Source organism: Xenopus laevis, chromosome 3S (assembly GCF_017654675.1).
Source record: "Xenopus laevis strain J_2021 chromosome 3S, Xenopus_laevis_v10.1, whole genome shotgun sequence".
Classification (NCBI taxonomy): Eukaryota; Metazoa; Chordata; class Amphibia; order Anura; family Pipidae; genus Xenopus; species Xenopus laevis.
The window spans coordinates 62,816,054-62,833,053 of record NC_054376.1 but is presented as its reverse complement, the minus strand read 5'-3'; the positions used below and the strand labels follow the sequence as shown (position 1 = coordinate 62,833,053).

Below are 17,000 nucleotides of genomic sequence, written 5' to 3'. Positions count from 1 at the left end.
CACTTGAGAACAGCCTCAACAAGTTGGATGTGGTACGTGTAATCAAGGGGTACTTGGAATCTACTAAAATGATCAGGAAGACAAAATCACTATCCTCCCTGAAGGCGGCCAAAGAAGAGGTACAAGAGCCTCTAAGTCTACCATAGCCAAGTGAATTGGGTCCACAGTCATTAGAGCCTATGCAGTGAAAGGTAGACCGCCTCCATTTAGAGTCCAAGCTCACTCTACACGTTCAATCAGTACTTCCTGGCAGTACTACACCAGGCGTCGGCCAAGCAGGTATGTCGAGCCGCAACCTGGTCCTCCCTACACACCTTCACATGCTTCTACAGTCTACACACTCAGGCCTCAGCAGAAGCAATATTTGGGAGGAAGGTGTTACAGACCGTATTAGACTGAGCACCTCTTAAGGGATACAGGTCCCGCCCTCAGGGGTTGCTTTGGGACATCCCCATGGTGCCTGTGTCCCCCAATTAAGTGAGAGAAAGGGATTTAAAGGTAAGTACAAAAATCTCCCTATTTGACTTTTCTATTTCCTTTTCTTGCCTATATTTCACCAATTGCATATATTAAGTTTACAAGAATACCTTATGTATGGGTGCATGTAAAAACACCCATTGTTTTAAATTTGGTGCTAGAATTCAGTTATATGAAAGAAAGACAGATTCTTTAGTTATTAGGAAAGTGAATAGAGTAAGGCCTGTGTGTTGCTAGGGTTGTACATGGTGGAGTGATTGGGCAGATTATTGAAGACCGAACAGTCGTACACATTGGTACCAATGGCAGTTAGTGAAAGTTCTTGAAAATTATTTGAAAATACTAGGAGGACTTCTATGCAACTTATACAGATATTACATGTGCCATATGCTACATTAGGGCAGAGACACAAGCCAAGACTCTTGAGAGGTTTAGTCGCCCGGCGACAAATCATCTCTTCCTTGGGTGACTAATCTCCCTGAAAAGCCTTCTCCCTGGCTAGAATCTAAATTGCTGGCGGGACGGCACTTTGAGTGCTTTGTTTACCGAAGTTGCCTCATGAGGAAACTTCAGAAAAACAAAGTACTCAAAGTGCCGTCCCAACAGCGATTTACATTTTAGCCGGCATGAAGGCTTTTCAGGGAGATCAGTCGCCCGAAGAAGAGGCAATTGGTTTTGTATACTATTGTTTCAGAGATGGCTGCAGAACATTTATCATGGCAATCCCAAATAAACCGTGTGCTTCAGCTGGCTGTACAGTGGTGGATTGTTTGTATAATTTGTTGACTGAAGTAAAAACACCAACAGACTTCAATGTACTCTGCGTGGAGTCACCACGAAAACCATTTCTCAGACCAACTCTCATAAAGTCATTCATCCACTTCCTCACCTTTTCCCAAGAGATTTCTATAGTGGGTGATATACAGATTTTCTGGAAAGCAGAGGGACTTCAAGTCTCAGAATTCCTCTCCTCACAATGGGAATAAGTGAGGTTGGGGTTGAATGACTCTGTGAGCCTAAGGCTAGGGCCACACGGAAAGATTCAGGGAGATTGGTCGCCTGGCGACTAATCTCCCTGAATGGCTCGCTGGTATCTCGCACCCGCTAGCGCTAAAGTCGCCTGCGCCTATTCACGCGCGGCGATACGTTTTTCAAAGTCGATCGTAATTGCCTCACGAGGCAATTTCGATCGACTTTGAAAAACGTATCGCCGCATGCGCGAAATTACACGGAAATTGCCGATCTCCCAGTCAGCTTACCAAGGAGCCAGAAGATGGATGTGTGGAACTCCGCTGGAAGAATCTGCACAGAGGGGTAAGTATGGAGTATGGGGCATTTCCCCAGGGGGTAATTAGCCAGGAGGGAGGGGGGGTCTACCTGGGGTGGGGGGTATGGGTTTTTTTTGCAAAAGGGTTTCCTTTAATGGCTCTCACACACATGGGCGTTTTTTGCTGCGCTCCCCTGTGTTCCGCTTTCTTCCGTTCAGCCACAGGAGTGCAGAAGTAAACACACTTAATTACTGTCTAGGGGGCTGTACTCACACAGACACATGTAAGCGCCAAACGCAGGTGGGACGCAGCATGTTGCATTCCACCTGCGTTTGGCACTTACATGTGTCTGTGTGAGTACAGCCCCCTAGACAGTAATTGTGTTTACTCCTTTACGCCCGTGTGTAAGAGCCCCAATAATTACCTTCTAAACAAGCAGAGCTATGGAGCTACAGAACAAAAAGCTTTAGGTCAGTATCTTTTGGCGCTGTATGGGTTAATATTGCTAGGGAATCAAAGTTTGGTGTGCTAGAGATAGTTCTGTTGGGGTGCATGGAGAACTGTCTGGCTGGAGGCCTTATTGTTGGGGGCTGAGAGAAAAAGCAAAAGAAGTGCGGGGACTGAAAAAATGACATAATGGGAGCTGAGTGTAAAACTGGCCATAGATGCAAAGATCCGATCGGACGAATCATCGTACGATCGGACTTTCCCATCAGATCAGCAATGTTCTGCCCCTGACAGCAATCGTACGATATCTATGTCCAACCAAAGCTAGTGTCAGTCTCCCTCTGAAAATCGTACGATCAGCAATACATGCAGAGATATTATCGGCAGCCGACAGAAATTTTGTAACCTGTCCGATCGACCAAACGACCGATCTCCGCCGGACGAAAAATGTCGGGACTCTCCACACACGGTTTCGAAAATCGTACGAATCCTCGATTCGTACGATCAGATCTTTGCGTCTATGGCAAGCTTTAGGTAGCTGTTGGTATGGAATTCCTCTAACATTAGGTGCTTATTGAGAGGGAGAGCTATAGGGTTGAATGGAGTTGAAAAAACAACAGCTTTAAAGGACCAACATCACTAAAAGATGATTGGGATTTCTGTTACCCTGCACTGCTACAAACAGCATTTTTGCTTTAGTACATTAGAGTTATCAATGTGTGTGTGTGACAACATTTTTTTGGTAAATCTAGGATGTTGACTGTCATTGAAGTCAGATACTTCACACTTTTTTAGCCTCCTCAAAAAAAAAAAAAATCACCATCCACCATGACCAAAATCCATAAATTTAATCAACATTATTTTGTCCGTCATCAAAATCAAAAAAGTGAAAAACTTGTTTTCCAACATGGTAGTCCTGTCTGAATTAGTGGGAGCTGACATTCAAGCCTGATTACATTTCTCTGGCACATCTTCTTTCTTGCATTGGGAAGAGATAATTTCTCTGATGAGTGGCAGAGGAATGAAACAAGGCATCTCTGCAATGCAAATTGCCTCTTGGAGATATTTCCACTGGATCAGCAAATACAGGTATTGGATCTGTTGACCGGAAACCCATTATCCAGAAAGCTCAGAATTATGGAATAGCTGTCTCCCATAGACTCCATTATAATAAAATAATCCAAATTTGTAAAAATGATTTCCCTTTTTCTCTGTAATCATAAAACAGTACCTTGTACTTGATCCAAACTAAGATATAATTAATCCTTATTGGGTACAAAACCAGACTATTTGGTTTAGTCAATGTTACATGATCTCCTAAGGTATGAAGATACAAATTACAGAAGGATCTGTTATCCGGAAAAACCCCAGGTCCCGAGCATTCTGGATAAAGGGTCCCATACCTGTAATGTATATCTGTAAAATAATTTAATAAAATCCTAGACACAATTGCTTTCAGAACAATTAGCCACTTACATGCAAAACCTGCCACGTCATTAAACACAGTGACCCATGGCAACCAATCATATATTTGTTTTCCTTGTTCTACCTGCCAGAAGCTGAAAATGCTAATCACTGATTGGTTATTCTGAATTACTGCCCGGTGCAAATTTGCCTAGCAATGATAAATGAGCCCCAGATTTCTATGGGTCAGTCCACACGAGTAGATTCGGGGAGATTAGTCACCCCAGCGACAAATCGCCTCTTCTTCAGGGCGACAATCTCCCTGAACTGCCTTCCCCCTGCCGTCCGCCGGCTAAAATGAAAATCGCCACGGCAATGCACATGCGGCGCTTCGTTTTTCGAAGTCGCCTAAAGTTTCTTCAGGCGACTTCGGAAAACAAAACGCTGCGTATGCATTGCCGCAGGCGATTTTCATTTTAGCCGGCGGAGGGCAGGGGGAAGGCAGTTCAGGGAGATTGTCGCCCCGAAGAAGAGGCAATTTGTATAGCTGCTGTAATAATAGGAGTTTTTTCAATAATGGCTCATGGTAATACTTTGATTAAATCCAATAGCCAATTGCAATTCTTTGATAAAGAACTATATAAAAATATAACACAAGGAACTGTTCTACTGTTGAGCCCGATGTCGTATACAAGCAGGGTCAGACTGGGGGGCCCACCGGGACGGCTATCTAGGGCCCCCCCTCTGGCCTCCCCGTCCGGCCCCTACTTTGAAGTGCGCCGGCGCACACGCATTCAGACGCGCTCATCGCGCACGCACGATGCAGTACTCGCCACATCGCACATGCGCAGGCTGCGCGGCGCCGTTTTTTTTTTTTCCGATTTCAGAATGGAGAGAGGGGGTCTGGCCCGGCGGGGGCCCACTGGGTTGGGCCAGTCCGACACTGTATACAAGACAGCTTTATAATCAATAATCCTGTATAATGAAGCTTTGTGCAAAAGAAATCTAAATGAGCATATATAAACTGCGGCTCACCATTTGGTCAGTTGAGATCTCGCCTGTGGGGTTTACGCATATAGCCACAGGACCTCCGTGCACCGTTGCTGGTGTGTTTCAATTATTTACAAAGTAGTGGGGGACCTTTTAATGGAGTACAATGAACGCTAAGGCTATGGGCACACAGGTTGTTGGCTCCAGCTGTTGTCGGCCTTAAAGAAATGTATCTTTAAATATATATATATATATATATATATATATGTATATATATAGATATATATATATATATATAGTTCGTACTGTAGAGCTAAACATTATAGGAACACACACCATCTATTATACAAAGTTAATTAAATGTATAGTCTTTCTGTGTATAAAGTGGTTTTATATTATATGAACCCATTGTATGATGCTATATTTGCAATACAACACCCAATTTGGTGATTTGAATGATAAAATAAATATTAAAAAGTGAATTTTAAACAGAAGTCTGTGTTGGTATTGTGAGAAAATGCTGACCCTATTAGTTAAATACAGTAGAACCTCCAATTTTAAATTTTTCAGGGGTCCAGAAAATAATTGTTTAAATTCTGGGAAAATATAAAATCAGGGAACCACAAAAAATGGTGTCAAATGAGAGTATATAATATAAAAGTTTTGCTGTATCCTAACAATGAATGCCAGTTGTCTATTTATAGTTAGATGCCCACTATGCTTACTATGCCAATGTATGTGGCAGCATCTAGAGAAAACCCATATCAAGAGTCACTGTCTGAAAGTGGCAGCTAATAACTAATTACTGAAAAGGTTGACAGCTGAAAAAACGTGGCATCATAAGTATTCCCAATAACAATCAGTGGAGGAACTACCGGGGGAGCAGGGGGTGCGAGCGGGCCAGGGCCCGCACCCCTTCAGGGCCCCCCGGCAGCCCGTGCGCCACTGACAAATGCGGCCGTACAGAGGAGGGCGGGACCCGGCTGCGCGTCACGCACCAGGGCCCGCCCCCTCTAGTGAAGCTACTGATAACAATCCTAAGGTAGTAAATCAGGTCTTAAACATATGGTGCCCTGCTGATCCTGCTACATCTGTCTGATTTAGTTGCAAAAGGTGTTCCAGAATACACAGGGGTAAATTTACTAACCCCGGAAAATTAGCCAGCGTTGGCTTTGCACCCATCGCTACACTTCACCAGGTGAAAATTTGCTCAGACAACGCTAATTGACTAAAATGCAAAGTTGCGTCCAGGGCCCTGAACGCTGGTGATTTTTCACTAGCGTTACTTCGGCAATCAAAGCGAAGATGCGCTATAGTTCAATTATGCCTAGCGAAACTTCGTTAGAGGTCTTCGCTCAGGCTAATTTGCATACGGTGGTAAATTTAAAGTTGAATGGACATATATGTTGCAGCAAATACATTACATTAATAAAGAAAATAAAGTCGTTATAATGCCCTACACATGAGCCTACTGTATAATGTATGTTCCATATGTTAGAAAATGTATGGGGGAACCTGGTTACAAAAATTTTTAAGGACTTTTGCAGGCTATTGTGCGTTTTTTGGGACTTTTTCCACTAACAAAATATGATGAAGTAACAGAAGATTGAGGAAGATCTATGCACTCCAGTGCACTTCGCCTGGTCTGAGCTGGCGAAGGCAAGTCTGGCGAAAGAGGTAATGTTCAGTAAAATCCCCTTTTTAGTGAATTTGGGGAGCAATGTATATTTGCCTGGCGATAGAGTGCGAATGATCGCTAGCATCTGTCTCATTCGCTAGAGAAGTTACGCCTGCGCCCGTTAATTAATCGGCAAAGTGCCTAAAAGTGGTAACGATGGCAAATTGTCGTCAGCGTTAGTCACTTCACCCTTTAGCAGTGGCGTAACAAGATATTACTGGGCCCCACAGCAAATTATTTTTCAGGCCCCCAAAATGTTTTGAGGTTGACTTGTTTCTCCAATATTTATTGAAATTGTATATGAATTAGGGCCTCGTGGGGCCCCTATACCTCCTGGGCCCCCCTGCAGCCGCAGGGTCTGCTTCCTCTATAGTTACGCCCCTGCCCTTTAGTCAATGTGCCCCACAGAGAGCCAACCGCCAGTCAAACAGAAGGCACAGCATCCAGTTATTAAATAGCTGCTCTACGACCATGGTAAAAACAATGCATCAATTTAGCTCAAGAAGTCTCATGCTCCATGCCTCTGGGCAGCAAGCCATGCTGTTACTAAGACAGCAGTTACTGAGCGGCTGGTTGCTAGGGAATACCAAACAAGGCTGCTGAGTAAATCACTGACACAGGGTTTCAGCTGGCAGAGTGACAGTCGCTTTGAAGGAATTAGGAGTGCGGTCGGCTTACACTTTCAGAGGTCAGAAACTCTTATAACCATCTAGACAAATGTGCTGCATATATGTGTAAATGTGTTTGGCTTATTACCGCTTTAACTGTCTTCCCAAAAGTGAGAGGAGTAAGCGATTTATTTTGTTAGTTTGTGTATTTGTGTATTTTGCGACTCTCTCTATTGGGAGCTCTTACTTGGTGATAAGAAGTCAGAAGGGCCGTTGTGTTTGGAGTATAGAGAGAAGCTAGCTCCTGTACACACTGCCAAAGAAAGCAGTCAGCAGCTGAGATTCATCAGTTCCATGGCTACAGTGCAGTCAGTTGTATTGGAAGAACAAGCAGCAGCACACAATACTGTGTCACACTAAAACTTGCTTTAGTACAACTATGGGATCACTTATGCAGAGACCCGTTATCCAGTAAGCTCTGAAGTACAAGAAGCCAGTCTCCCATAGACTCAGTTTTAATCAAATAATTAAGGTTTTTTGTTAAATAAAGTTCCCTTTCTCTGCAATAACAAACCAGTACCTTGTACCTGATCCCAACTAAGATACAGGTATAGGACCTATTATCCAGAATGCTCGAGGCCTGGTGTTCTGGATAACGAATCTTTCCGTAATTTGGATCCTCGTACTGTAAATCTACTAGATTTTTGATCAAGTACAAGGTACAGTTTTATTATTACAGAGAAAAAGGAAATATTTTTTAAAAATCTGGATTATTTGGATAACATGGAGTCTATAATTCAGAGCTTTCTGGATAATGGGTTTCCAGATAACAGATCCCATACTTGTAAAAGGAATCCATATTAGAGGGAAAAAGAATCCTATCAGATTTAGTTAATGTTTCAAATAATTTTAAGTACACTTAATTCATGGAGATCCAAAATACGAAAGATCCCTTATGCAGAAAACCTCCAGGCACTGTAATAAGCACAGCCTCTGTATTTGCCTCAATTAATGAATATGCCTATGGAGGCATCATAATCTGCAAAACCATAAACTGCCATGACTGGTAATTTGCAAGTAAGTACCCCAAGCCATTGTGATTATTATTAACAAACTTAATTTTTGTATTTTAAATTGCCAATGCCTTTTCTGGCCAAAATTAGGGTATTTACCCAACAGCAAATTTATAAATCTAATGCTAGTGCTAGAGACTGGATCCAACATGCAACATTATACATGGAACTGGGTTCCATAGCACTGTAGTTCTTCAGCAAATTCAGAAACCAATTTACTACCAGTTTGTTTATTTTTGCTCCTATTTTCACACTGCTTTTTCATCTTCTGCCACCTAATAATAATCACAGCAACACATTCTTATAATGCTACCAGAGTCCAGGGACATTTATATTAATGTTGACATTAAGTAATTACATTCATTACCACAGACCTCCAATTTTGTTTGTAAACTGTTTTCTAATACACATAGATACATATACCCTCATACATTCTACATAAAGAGATGAAGTCTAGCTCCAATTTTACAGGACAAAGTTTTGGTTGGCTATATAACCTCACTTATAATATACAGGTATGGGATCTGTTATGCAGAAACCCAGTTCTCCCCTACTTAGGACAGAGACACGCTGCGATTCGGGGAGATTAGTCGCCCGGCGACAAATCTCCTCTTCTTTGGGGCGACTAATCTCCCCGACTCCCCTGCCTTCCCTACCGGCTAGAATGGAAATGGATGGCGGGATGGCACTTGGAGCACTTTGTTTTCTGAAGTCGCCTGAAGTTTCCTTGCAAGATAACTTTGGGTGACTTTGGAAAACTAAGCACTCCGAGTGCCATCCCGCCGGGGATTTCCATTCTAGCCAGCGGGGAGGCAGGGGAGGCAGTTCGGGGAGATTAGTTGCCCCAAAGAAGAGGAGATTTGTTGCCAGGCGACTAATCTTCCCGAATCGCAGTGTATGTCTCTGCCCTAAGTAGGGGAGAAAAGTCTCTCCTGTTTTGCTCAACTGCTGTCCTTACAGCCAGTTCTGCCCCATTAGTTGTGTTGGGATGGTGTTGCTATGTATATGGAGCTGTGCTGAAGGCAGTCATGTTGTTCGAATTTTGTTTTAGCAACTACAATATATGGTTACGAAGCATGCAGTGTATCTACTGAAATACTTGAAGCTAGGCCTATGCACTGGCTTTTGCTAGTCAGGGTTTACACATTCTGTAATTATATTAAGTTCATGGACAGCACGACCTTCCATTGAGCTACCTTGTAGCTGTACATACTATGTATTCATAATTTTTTTGACACTACAAGACCCTTGGTGCTGGTGTTCGATATATATATATATATATATATATATACAAAGTCCCAAACTGTTGCACAACGAATACTGCTTGGGTGCCTATTCCAATTATTTCATATTTTTTGCAAACCAATAACCGCACTCACAGGTCTTTCTCAGGGGCACTTCGCCAATGAGGTGAGTTGAGGCTGTTGTCTCAGGCGGCAGCGCCCGACTAGGTACGGGGGGTGGCAAAAATGCCACTCCTGGTACTTTAAGAGCCGAATTTCCAGTTTTCAAACCGGAAATTCGGCTCTTCTAGCGCAGAGAGCGCAGTTAGGATCTCTGTGATATCATACTGGCCCTCTCTGCTGCCCTCGTGGACCCCCCAGGTAAGCACACAGGGGAGGGGGGGCTGCCTTAGGCGGTGGATGGGCCAGGATCGCCCCTGGTCTTTCTCAATGTATGAAAAAAAGGTTATTAGATATATTATATATATAAGGCTCAATAATGTTTGGTAATTTAGATATTTTCTCTTTTTCAGTCCTGTGTATACTCTGACTTGTCAGCAGTAGTTTATCATGGGCACCGATGTGTGGGTTGGAACCTGGAGACCCCACAGACCACGGGGTCCCATTGCAGCTCTCTACAGCAGCCCAGGACCCAAGTATTCACTACCAGGAAATACAGGTGAGTGCACTACTTGATTTATGGGTTTTCTAAAAACTACAGCTTGTTTTTAATTTTCTTATGAGGCCATGGTTAATTTAATTGTGGAAAAATCTAAATTAAGGGGAAAATTAAGAGATTAGGATCCCATTATAATGCAAGAAAATGCTGTGAAACTGTAATTATTTATTTATTTTGAAGTAGATAGTTGTTAGTTTTCATGTCATGTTTATGTTAGGAGGGTGTGGACACAAATTCGTTTACTCTTCGATTTAAATTGCAGTCAGTGCCCTTCAGTGGACTTAGTATTGAAGAGCATAGGTCTGTTCTAAGAAAAATAATTCCTTCATATTCAAAGCATTGCACAGTTAAGTATAAGATCCTGAAGGCTTATATATACAACAGTGGATTTTATTTGTGGCTGAAATATACCAAATGAATTGATGTTCTCTGTAATTTTATGTGAATTACATGTTTTTTTGAATTTAAACATACATAAATCAGAAAATGTTGGGGTCCACCTATGACTAGTGCAACCGGCCCCTTTTTAGTACCACAAGACATTTTTTTTGCCTGGGACAACACCCCCCCCCCCAAAAACAAACAAAACATTTCTCTTAAAACCCTTCAAGGCCTGAAATTCACATGCACTTTTGATTAAGTGCCTTGCAGCACAAAAAGTGTAAGGCTTTTATGGATATGTAGACTTTAATATAAAGATAAACTTTTTACTTTAATTGAACTGTCAACAATGGAATTTTGAGTGCCTGCTTAATTTTTGCTAATATGCTGAAATTTATTAGGCTCCAGTAGTCCCGAATGTGCCCTTTGGTCATGGGTGCTGCTGCCATGAGGCAAGTTGAGAAACTTGCCTCAGGCTGCAGCAGCCCACAAGTTAGCAGCAAAAAAGTGGCTCCTGTTAACTTTAGGAGCCGAAATTCCAATTTGGAAATCAGAATTTCAGCTCTAGTGCAGAGAGTACAATGGCGCTCTCCACACTAGCGATGCACCCCCCCCTCCACACACACACACCTGCTCTGGAAACGGTATGCTCTGGGTGCAAGGTGGGACAGCATCAGTAAAGCCACCTCAGGGCAGCAAGGACCCCCGAAATAGTCTTTGAGTCGTGGTAATCTGTTAATCTTTATTATAGGTTTTGTCAATCATGATTCCAGTCGACATCGTGCTCCGGCTTATAGTATGGGGAATCGCAGTTTTAAGTTTGTTGATGACTGTTCACCAGGACCAGGATATCTGGTGCCATATAATATCACTGTAAAGGGAAAGGATGGAACCCCTGCTTATTCCATCTATGGCAGACCAAAAGACATCTCCTCCTTTAGGACCCCAGGACCAGGTAAGAGAGCTGCATTTGTGTCTCCTATCCAATGGATAATTATTTTCAGTCAGTTACAGAGGCATATACTCAATCTCTGGCATGTTTGTGAACATTATTCAGTGCATTTCTTTTACTTTGACTTTTGTGCCATTGTATTGTACAAATCCTCATCACTTCTGGAAACCTGCCACGGGGGACAAATATAATAAGGATGAATGTATCTGTCCATGTCAAACAGCAAAAAGTCCACTGGTCACAGTTCACTTTGTGTATCTTTAAAGGGGAACTCCACACAAACATAATATAAGCTTTTTGAAAAGTAAACATAATTTCAAGCAACTTTGCAATATACATCAATTAAAAAATATGCAGACTTTTCATGATTTTTAATGGTTTCTGACAATTCCCTAAGCCTAGACTCCAGCTCTCCTGGTAATCTGTTTGACTACTTTGCTGAGCTAGCTGACTACTGTTACTTTGTATCAACAGTCATCTGTCCTCAGCCTACATCCTCCAAACCCCAAAATTCTCTGCACATATGATTTCAACAAGGAATAGGACATCACAGTGCAATGCATTGTGGGTTAAGTAGTTCCTGCATTCTGTAAGCTGTGGAGTAGTTGTTACAATTTGTCACATCAGTGTTTAGTCCCTCCTTCCCTGCCAGGATTGCAAATGATGCAGAAAGAGAAGAACTGTTAACCAGCTGGATTGCAGCATAGAAAATGGCATTTATTCATACTTTTTGAAGAAACCGGTCACTGTGATGGATATATTAGGGGTTTCTGTGTTATGTGGGTCTCTTTATCAAATTTTGGTTTGGAAGCCGGAGTTCCCCTTTAAATTTACCAACATAAGATTAATAACCTTAGCAGTACTCTTACGAGTAGAGCCCTCTGATCCTAGTTTTAGTCGGTAAGCCTTGTTTGCTAAATTATTATAAGATAAATGAATGTAAAGCGATGTGTAACTTGCTAGCAGTATACAAATAAATAACAATGGTTGGCTGGAATCTTTCCTCTGCGTGTCTCATAATATGAAACTAACGACTGTAGCATCTTTGATTATAAAGTCATAAGTTAATAATTAAATCAATAAATTATCATAAAGGGAGAGCAGTACTTGAAGGGTACTGAGAAATAGTAATACCGATCACAGACAGCTTGAATCGATGATGTTATCTATGTGTGTCATCCAAGGATTGAGGCTGAATGTTTTATTCTTCTGCAGGTAGTTATTCTCCAGAGCGTGCTGGGAGATCTGCATACCACTCAGCTCCAGTATACTCACTTGGTGAAAGAACAAAGACATTCAGCAATGACCAAACACCAGGTACAAAACACTTTGAATTATATGCAACTAATGTTTCTGGTAGCAAAACAGTTAAATCTGACATATGGCAAGTCCTCCATTTAGACATTTTACAGTCTAATCCCAAATGGACCTGTGCTTTCATATGAATCCATAGCTTTCTGTAGCTTTAACAGACCAAACCAACTTTGATAGAACAGAATAAGCATTAGGCATGAAGAATAGATCATTTGAGATAATGATTAATTTTGTTGTGACTCTTTTAAAACGAATCTTCAGTTATATCAAGAATACCAGCCGTAAAGGGTAATAGGACTGCTATGCATTTGTTTATGGAAGCAACTAAATGAAAATACAAGTTTTCACAGCATTGTCCTACATACCACTGTATACAGTTTTGAGGTCTGATTAAATTCCATGAAAAAACCTGATATAAGCAATGAAAATTCAATTGTAATCTATGGAAAATGTGCCTATATTTATTCACCTGGATGTATCATTCCTGATCATTCATTTTCCAACAGTCTATTACTAACAATCACATTTCTATTATTTTTCACGAATCTCTAAAAATTTGTGGGTTTTCTATATTTCTTAAAAGCTCTAAAAATTTGAGATTTATTTATTGTAAAAACCATGAAATGCTAATACGAAAATTTGGAAGGTAAAAGTTGTCGAGGTCCTATAGAAGTCAAAAGGAGCTGCGCTGATCCTATGAGGCCATTCTTAATCAGTTAGGGCTTTTATAGGCTTTCGGATTTTATTGCGAGTAATTATCAGAAAAACGAAGTCGTCCGAAATTTCCTCGGTAGTACAGAGTAGAGCATCATTCAGTAAACATTTTATACCCTATATTTCACCAGGTCCAGCAGCATATGTGCTCCCCTCTGTAATTGGGCCAAGGATAGTGAACCGATCTTCTGCCCCAAACTACTCTATGACAGGACGGAGCAAAATCGGTAGCTTTCATGAAGACCTGCAGAAAGTGAGTATTACTCTACCCTCTTTTTTATATCTGTTCATACTTTGTTTAGTTTATTTCTGGATATATATTGTCGCCAATTTTAAACAGATGTCTCTGCCCTTTTTAGACACCTGGTCCTGGGACATATCGTGTTGTAGATCCTGCTACATATAAACACAGACTTCCTCAATACAGCATGACTGCCCGAAATGTATTGCCTGGTGATACTACAAGAAAACCTGGCCCAGGAGCCTACAGCCCAGAAAAGGTAAGATAAACATCATGATAAAAATCACAAGAGGGCGATAACTATAACAGCATAAGATTTCTATAGGGAAATGAGGGACAAAAAGAACATGCAAGTAGTATAAATAATAAACCACACAAAACCAGCTAAGTAGCAGCAGCATGATTGATAGTTTTGCACAAAGAAACCATTTGTGGTACATGTATGGGACCTGTTATCCAGAATGCTCGTGGCCTGGGGCTTTCCATATAATGGACCTTACTGTAATTTGGAGCTTCATACCTTGTCTACTAGAAAATCATGTAAACATTAAATAAATCCTATTGTGTATTTTGAAGTGCCTTTTTGTGATCTGTACTAGCTGGGGCAATGTCGTCTCGTCTCACTGTATATTCGTATACTGCTGAGATGACAATAAAGTTTACTTTGAATTTGACTTGACTTTGACGATATATTGAATCCTTATTGGAAGCAAAACCAGCCTATTGGGTTTATTTAATATTTACATGATTCTCTAGTAGACTTAAGGTATGAAGATCCGGCAAGATCCGTTATCCGGAAAGCCCCGGGTCCTGAGAATTCTGGATGTCCCATACCTATATATATATATATATATATATATATATATAGCTTCCGTGTAAGTCCGCACTCGTCACTTCATGTATTATTTCGGGTGCAGTGTATAGATTGTAGTAGACAGCGTTCCAGAGTTACACGCACACCGTATTGAAAATTAATAAATTATTTATTAGCACATTAATGCATCCGCGGATGCATTAATGTGCTAATAAATAATTTATTAATTTTCAATACGGTGTGCGTGTAACTCTGGAACGCTATATATATATATATATATATATATATATATATATATATATATATATATATATATATATATATATTTAAATTTATATATCTTACTTGGGATCAAGTACAAGGTACTGTTTTATTATTACAGGGTAAATGGAAATCATTTTTAAAAATTCAGATTCAGAATTCAGATTATTTTGATAAACTGGAGTCTATGGGAGGCGGCCTTTCTGTAATTTGGAGTTTTCTGTATAAAGGGTTTCCCGATAATGGATCTCATACCTGTAGTAATGAAATGTGAACTTTCTCAGACAACAGTTTTCCTCCTGTATGTTTGGTATGCTGCCTTCTGCCTCTGGTTGGACTACAAGCTTAATACATGATACTGGATTTGTTGTAGGGAGTCCAACAACAAATCCAGGACTTTAAATAATCCAATCTTTTTGTCCCACATACAATAGCATGTTAATGCACTGAACATTTGACATATTTGAAATCACAATTGTGGTGATGTTTTATTTTTTTTTAACCCCATAGGTGTTCATGTCAAGGCCTCAGGCTCCTAACTTCTCTTTTGGTATTCGGCACTCAGATTACGTTGCTCCCCTGATCGTGGATGTAGCAGACTAATTGATACAATAAAAAGCAGTATCTGGGCTCTGAACATCTGGTTTTCAGTATGCAGGGAAGGGACAGGGATGAGTTATGTTTATTTCAAAATGCTTCAGCACACCCCAGTTAGATTACAGGTGTCTTTCCATTACATTTTAGATGGAGGGTACAGTATTCCTAATTCTACCTACCTGTTTTTTCTAGTTATGCAGTTGTAGAGCTTTAAGGGGAATTATTAATACCAGATTTGATGCAGTGACATAACATTTATAGGCATCCTCTCTGAGAAACTGGATATGATAAGATTGCTTCTCTCATCTCAAAATATAACTCTGCTGGCGTGTTTACCCAATATATACCTGGAAGGAGCAAGTAGCTTTTCTCTGTAGCTCTGAAAAGAAATTCTGCCAAAATTCCAGGAACGAATTCAATTTTACCCCATCCCTATTGCAAACAAACTGCAATGTGTCATTGCCAAATATTAATGACATACTTCAAAGCAGAAAGATCATTCTAAGTTCACATATCTGAATTGTGTATTTCATATTTTTTTTCTCAACAATTTTACTCATTGCTCTACAAAGAACATGATATATGTTAAATTCATACATATATAACTCACACCCATTTTGGATACTCACTATTCAGATACCTATATAAATATTATGTATATTAAATATAGAGGTGATTGAATATAAGGATACTATACATTACTGCAAAAGGTTATGAGTCACAGACATTTGTGAAGTACAGGTATGGGACGGTTTATTCAGAATGTTTGCGACCTGGGGTTTTCTGGATCTTTCTGTAATTTGGATCTTCATACCTTAAATCTACTAAAAAATAATGTTAACGTTAGGTAAACCCAGTTTGGACCTAGTACAACGTACTGTTTTATTATAACAGACAAAAAAGGAAATCATTTGAAAAAATTGGGATTATTTTATAAACTGGAGTTTATGGGAGACAGCCTTTCTGTAATTCAGAGCTTTCTGGATAATGTATACCATACCTGTACTAGAATAACAACTGCATATTAAATGTCACAAAAATTACTGACCATGCTGTACTAAGGACCACAGTTTTCTGCTGGATACCAGATATAATGTGTTTCTAATACCTGCACAGTTAGTAAGACTGCACAGTTAGTAAAACTCATTGATATTCCCAGTTGCACTGCTTTCACTTGAAAGGCTAATAATTGTCCATGAAATTCTATGCGCCAACTAAATTAAACCTTAATTTGTGCACTTTTGTCTAAATTTGTCCCTGGCAATAACTGTTCACAGGGGTGCTTCGCCAATGAGGCGATTTGAGGCTGTCGCCTCAGGCGGCAGCACCCAACTAGGTACCAGGGGCGGCAAAAATGCTGCTCCTGGTACTTTAAGAGCGAATTTCCGGTGGAGGGCGGCAGCAGCTACTGCTGCTGCCTCAGGCGGCGGAGGGGCCAGAATCGCCCCTGACTGTTCACTACATAACACACAAACTCTGCTGATAACTCCTCTGACTGAAACTTAAAAACAAATACTGGACAGAACAGGAAAAATCAAATACAGTTAAAAACACAATATTTCTCAAAATTCCTTAATAATTATATCTTAGTTAATTATGTAGACCTCTTCCTATTTACATGACCTTATAGGGAGAAGCTCAAGAAAATCTAACCATCTTGTTGAGGTATGGTGGCATCCAATAGGCAGTACAAAATATGAAATCAACAGGATTAAGGGTTGGAGGGGTCATTTTGTTGCTGGTGCAATGACCATTTATTGTCTTTATTACCCTTCCAATGTATGCTGGTGGTGCACAGTTACACCTGGTGTGTTGTCAAAGAAATCCAAAATTCCTAAGGAATCTGAACTAGCACTCAGATCTTGGATCTTTGGCTCTT

At 40.6% G+C, this 17,000-nt stretch overlaps 1 protein-coding gene across 1 annotated transcript; it reads left to right on the top strand.

The window, feature by feature from the left end:
• The first annotated feature begins 6,913 nt into the window (after positions 1–6,913).
• Positions 6,914–16,279, top strand: odf3.S (outer dense fiber of sperm tails 3 S homeolog). Its single transcript, NM_001086175.1, has 7 exons — positions 6,914–6,952; positions 9,702–9,847; positions 10,980–11,183; positions 12,396–12,497; positions 13,340–13,461; positions 13,568–13,708; positions 15,035–16,279. Exons 2-7 carry the CDS (start codon positions 9,739–9,741, stop codon positions 15,125–15,127), a joined length of 771 nt encoding a protein of 256 aa, NP_001079644.1. The 5' UTR covers positions 6,914–6,952; positions 9,702–9,738; the 3' UTR covers positions 15,128–16,279.
• The last annotated feature ends 721 nt before the right edge of the window (positions 16,280–17,000 follow it).